The sequence below is a fragment of the Austrofundulus limnaeus genome, unplaced genomic scaffold, assembly GCF_001266775.1.
Source record: "Austrofundulus limnaeus strain Quisiro unplaced genomic scaffold, Austrofundulus_limnaeus-1.0 Scaffold120, whole genome shotgun sequence".
NCBI lineage: Eukaryota > Metazoa > Chordata > Actinopteri > Cyprinodontiformes > Rivulidae > Austrofundulus > Austrofundulus limnaeus.
The window spans coordinates 832620-838406 of NW_013952522.1; the positions used below are offsets into that span (position 1 = coordinate 832620).

The following is a 5787-nucleotide window of genomic DNA, read 5'->3' on the forward strand; positions in this document are numbered from 1 at the left end:
TGTGTGTGTGTGTGTGTGTGTGTGTGTGTGTGTGTGTGTGTGTGTGTGTGGCTGGTGGGGAATTTTTTTAATTTCCACCCCTGGTTGTAATATTATAAATGTAATATTTGTTGTCTGTCATTGTAGCTGGGATAATTTTACTTATTGAAGCTCATAATCTTACCACTTGAAACATCACTAGCCCTGAAGCTGCTGGTAGACATCGCGGTTGGAATTATCAAAGGTTTTTGACACCTGAGAGACACCGTAGCAACTCCTTTACGTTTGGAAGCGGAGGGTGGGGGGGACCAGGGAGGATGATACAACCACTCAACCACTAGATGTGGCTGAAAAAAACAAATCCTACACACTGTGCCTTTAAGGATATAACAAACAAGATTATCACTGTGGTGGTGGAATCCAAATCGCTATTGTCATTGTTGAGATCATATTGATCAGCACATTTATGTTACAACAAAAAGGTTCAGTATTTAAGCACTGACATATATCAATAAAAGCCTGCTGCCTAGCTTAACTATTATTGAGTTTTTGCCACATATTCTTGATACTGGCCTTAWTTGAGAAATTTAGCATATTTATTAGAATGTTTGATGAGCAAAAAAGGCAAAGCATTAAACCCCATTTAACGGTTCTAAAATATACATTATATTAACGGCATCATGACATTGTTTTCCYTTCACAAAAAAGAATGTTCCTGCAGCAACWCCAAGAAGTCCAAGAATCAGRCCAAGTCCACAGCAAACAGCTGGACCAGCTGGACYACGGCTCTTCTCATTTGTTTCAACAACTAAAGAGGACAAGAAGAGAAAATTATTCCTGATTTCTGTTGAAACACTCTTCAGTTCACCTTAAATTCTCGTTACATAATATTGTGCTGCTAAGTTTAACAATACGTTTTCTGTTCTCACCCAAAATCCTGGTCTTGGGTTCATCCAGAGCTTCATGTTCCACCGTGCAGCTGTAGGTGTCTCCTTCTTGTGGAACAAAGTTCAGGTAGGAGAAGACGTGAAACACCCCCTCAGAGTTGGAAACAGTTTTGATGAAAGGAGCTTCCACCATCACTTCTTCATCATTCTTAGACCATCTGATGTTGATCACAGGGGGGAAGAAGTCGTAGACGAAGCAGATGAGGGTATTCTCTTCATCGGTTTTCATTTCATCTCTGGAGTAAATCACAACTTCTGGTGGGTCTGACAATTCAAACAGCACATTATTATTAATATTTTTTTTGCCTCATTTTTTAATCAATAAGCTTAAATAGTAACAGTGACAAATGTTTGACAAGTTGAGCTGTTTACCTTTAGTTTTGTGTACTGATGGATCTGGTTTCCATGCATTCATATCATGCTTACACACAGGTCGATAATATTCTGCATAGTAGTAAGACCTATTATTGCGTAAAGATGTCGGCATTCTGCTTTCCCAGATAACACGACTTTGATTAAAATCTGCATAGTAGACTTCATCATCATCCAATGTCACATAGGTTTGTGTGTCACCCGAATYAAAGCATGCAAAGATATGACAAAGTGTGTGATCACCTGGAAAAACACAAATTAATTAAGCATAAAAAACAGCTTGTTCCAATTTAAAACCCATTAACAAATGGACCGGTACACATTTTAGTTCAGATTTAAGCTAATAAGTGCGGCACCTAAACAGAAATAGCTGTACTTACTTTCTGCACAGATGCAAAGTGCTCCAGAGAGAAGAAGTATCATTTTATAGTACATTGTATTCACTTTGTACTCATTTATGTGCTCTGCCATGGCTCCTATGCTTCTTGTTAACATTCAAGGAAATGAAAATACACAGAAGTTACTGATCAGAAAACCCGTCCTCAGTTCTAAATATGTCAAAGTAAAAGAACTGGTTACACAAGTTCTTCAAGACTATTTTGTTCTTTGTGTGAGGGCATTTATCTTTGTTGTACTTACCAAGTACATAGCATTATAAAGATATCATTTTCATACTGTTTATAGTTTTCTAATGTAGAATGAAGAAAACAGTTAAAAAATGTTACTGGCACAAAAATGTGCAACTCAGAGATTGCTGAAATTGAAAAGACACAGAAAGTAAAGTGTTCTGTTCAAGTTAAGCTCCTACAAATTGAGCTACAAACCAGTGAACAGTTTAAAACTTTCCTGTTTCAAATATTTTAAGAGGAGGTGTTATGATTTGTTAAATAATAGAGGTTACAAAATGATAATAACAATAACAGGAATAATAATAATTAGACACAGTAAATTGATAGGTGTTAACAAAACTAAATCTTTAAATAGAATAGAAAAACAAAATGGAATGAAGGTAAACAAAGATGTTAGGTAAAGTTTTACATAAAAAAAGACTAACCAACTGTCACTCAATGTAATTTTGATGCCTTAGAAAGAAGACACTAAATCCATGTGTAGAAATAATGTGTTGTTCAAAATGGTATGTCCGAATAAAACAGGAATCCACTTGATTTCTTCTTAAAACTTTATTCTCAAAACTTCTGACTCCAGTCAGGTTCACAGTACAGCACTCAGCACWGGCCTCAGCATAAGGTCTTGAGCTAAAACCAAAACACAACACAGTAATAATCCGAATGTATCGTCTACTTGGGCACAATCAGATCATGACGAGTGTTTACATGCACCAGGCTTTTATTCAGAACAGAAGCACTGACATTCTCAAAGTTGTAAATTTTAACTAAMAACACACAGAAGAAGCAGTTCTACTTCTGATGAACATAACCATCTTCTGAGCGCTCAGAATGGACCAGCGTGAGGTTTTAATAATGGTGGAGACGTTACTGCACTCCCTGGTTGAGCTACAGGTGATGTGCAGATTTTATTTATTTATTTGTTTATTTATTTATTGATTGATTGATTGATTTTTGGGGGGCAGCGCATGCAGTTTGTCTTCCTTTACTGAACGAGAGAACGGGAGGAAAAGTTCTGTGCTGCTGGAAACTATAGCACTGCTGTCCCTCCCTCTACAAAAGTGCAGAAACCGATGGATGAAAGTCAGCAGACATGCGCAGTCAGACCAGTTTTCCACAATCAGAATAAAATGATCAGATTAAATGTTTACATGCACGCTGTTCGGATTACCAATTGGCATAAACAACCTCCCTCATTACGATTACAAACTTATTTGGATCAAGCTGAATCAGATCAGAATAATCCAAATGGGGTGTTTACATGATGCATTTTTATTATGAATGACCATTTAATCGGATTACTTATGTCCATGTAAACATAGCTATAGCTCTGCAGCCAATCAATACCTTTCAGAAGATATGCAACTTTTGGTGGTGGAGACGTTCTTTGCAGTTTCCAGTCTTTCCTCCGCACCGCACTCACCCAAATCTTCTGTCGCCATGGATCTTTCTGAAAATTAAAAAAGCTTGCAGCTGACCCTGCACCATTCGTGCACACAAAAGCCTATCTTTTATTCCAAAAACAAGGTTATGTRTTTTAAGTGTAATGTTACATAGGCCTACAATATAGTGCACTCCTGGAATAGACAACAAATTTATAGACCCCGTGAATTAACAAGCAGTAAGCGTAAGCGTATGTATGTAAACTGCAATGGAGTCTGAAACCAAAATATGTGTGTCTGGTATGCAGTGGGATCATATACAACAGGAAGTAGGTGCAGAGCTTGATTGTTTGGGCATACAGAAGTCTGCCATTTATTTCCTCTTATGTGAAAATATAAACAGAAACTGTGTTTCTCTGAGTGCCACTCATGAGGAAACATGCTCGCTCCTACGTTCTTCTTCAGTTTGGTTGTCTCTCTCTTCAGTTCAAGTAAGAAGATTTTTTTTGCTAATATAACATGCTATTTTTTGTTGTTCTTATTCATTTCTTTTGATCTGAATTTGCTTTTTTCATCTTTATATAGTTTCCTCAGATGGAGATTTTTACCAGGTCAAAGCATGTTGCCAGTTCAAGGGTCCATTCATGATTAATCCAGAGTACATACTTGTATCTAGTTTTAACAAGCAGGAAATGATGGAGTACAACAGTACAAGAGGCTACTGGATTGGATTCACTTCTTATTCAATAAGAGCTGCAAATATATGGAACGCTGATATCAATGATGCAGAGTCAAGAAGAATTGAGAAAAGTATTTTGTGTGACAACTCTGTACACCTAATCCAAAACCTACGTGAGTGACCTTCTCAAATCTGTTATTTTAATTTAGATTAAATTCATTTTTATTTTACATATATTCAAAAAATTTGTGTTGATTTTAATGTACATTAAATGAGCTTAAAATGTGTTTTGTTTCACAAAAGACACTTGTTTTTATCCAGGATGAACGCATCAGTCTAGTTTCAAAAATAAATCATCAGGAAATCATTCATGTCATCAATGAATTGATTTTAAAACACAAAAAAAGGCAGTGATTTAATATTTTATTTAATTAAAATTTATTGTACTCAAAATTTGCAGTAACAAACAAAAAATGAGTCCTTTAAAATGAGGATGAAAAGTACATGAAATCTTCATTTGGAGGCTTAAGAATTAAGCAAAGCATATGTGATTTACAAGTTACAAAAAACTTATGCATTGTTATCATATTGTATCATTCATAAATATGTATATTTAAAGCAAAACAAAAATATGAAAAAAAAACATTAAACATAATTATTTTTTTCAGGGATGTATACAACAGCCCCCTCCATCACATTAAAAACAGTCATACCATCTGATGGTGAACACCCAGCCATGGTAGTGTGCAGTGCCTACAACTTTTACCCAAAGSAAATCCAGCTGACCTGGTTAAGAAAYGGACAGGAAGTGAGTGAGGGGGTCAGTCACTCAGATGCGWTTGCTGTCGGGGATTTWTACTACCAGATCTATTCACACCTGGAGTACACCCCAGTTTCAGGAGAAATAATCACCTGCATGATCAAACATGTCAGCCTTCCCAAACCAAGACTCGTCAACCTCAGTGAGTTCACCACTGTGATGCAAATTATCCATCCATCTATTGGGCGAAATGAGAGACGGGTTTAAAAAAAATTACAATGAGTTTATATAATCTTTATATCTGCCCACTGTTCTAGATGATTCTCTTTCTGTAGATGAAAAAGTTCAGATTGGTGTGGGAGTTTGTGGACTCTTGATCGGTTTGATTATTCTCAGCTCTGGATTTTTGTACTATAAGAAAACATCTTCTGTATACAGCACTGTAAACCAAGGTAAGGGCATTAATGCTAATTTAAATTATATTTTTTTGATTTGGTAACTATCAAAGTGTTGTTTCTGTCTGTTTTAACAGGTCAAGCAGTCAACAATGAGACAAACTTACCTGAAGATGGAGCTTTGTAGAAGCCTAAAATAAAACAACTGTTTTACCCTCCATGGTACATCTGTGTACATCTGTGTACATCTGTGTTTTACGGGTATATGGGGTTATAGGCAAGTGCTGGGAGTTGAATTTATATTTTGCTTATATCATTTAAGAGGTTTAAACTGAACACAGGCTTTTAGTTCATTTCTCAATGGAACAAGCATTTTGACCTCTTCTTTCTCTTATCAACTGTAATAAGCTTTAAATTTTTGTACCAGTAACTGTTTGTTTCTTTGTTTGTTTCTTTGTTTTTACTGTTTTCCTTGTTTCACAAGAAACATTCAAGCAAATATGAGAACAATTGTAAAGTGAAGCTGGCTGAATAAAAAAGCCCTCACACACTTTTGTTTCTTCTTTTTCTTTCTTACTTCTGCTTCATTTTTATCATCACACACACACACACACACACACACACACACACACACACACACACACACA

The 5787-nt window shown here is 36.0% G+C and overlaps 2 protein-coding genes across 2 annotated transcripts in view; both read left to right on the top strand.

Moving 5' to 3' along the window:
• LOC106522076 (cytoplasmic phosphatidylinositol transfer protein 1) overlaps positions 1 to 5787 on the top strand; it is a 72649-nt gene that overhangs the window by 20074 nt on the left and 46788 nt on the right. The gene's annotated exons all lie outside the window — the stretch shown is intronic.
• On the top strand, positions 1161 to 5705 carry LOC106522071 (rano class II histocompatibility antigen, A beta chain). Its single transcript, XM_014014924.1, has 5 exons — positions 1161 to 3797; positions 3892 to 4158; positions 4654 to 4947; positions 5063 to 5197; positions 5278 to 5705. Exons 1-5 carry the CDS (start codon positions 3746 to 3748, stop codon positions 5325 to 5327), a joined length of 798 nt encoding a protein of 265 aa, XP_013870378.1. The 5' UTR covers positions 1161 to 3745; the 3' UTR covers positions 5328 to 5705.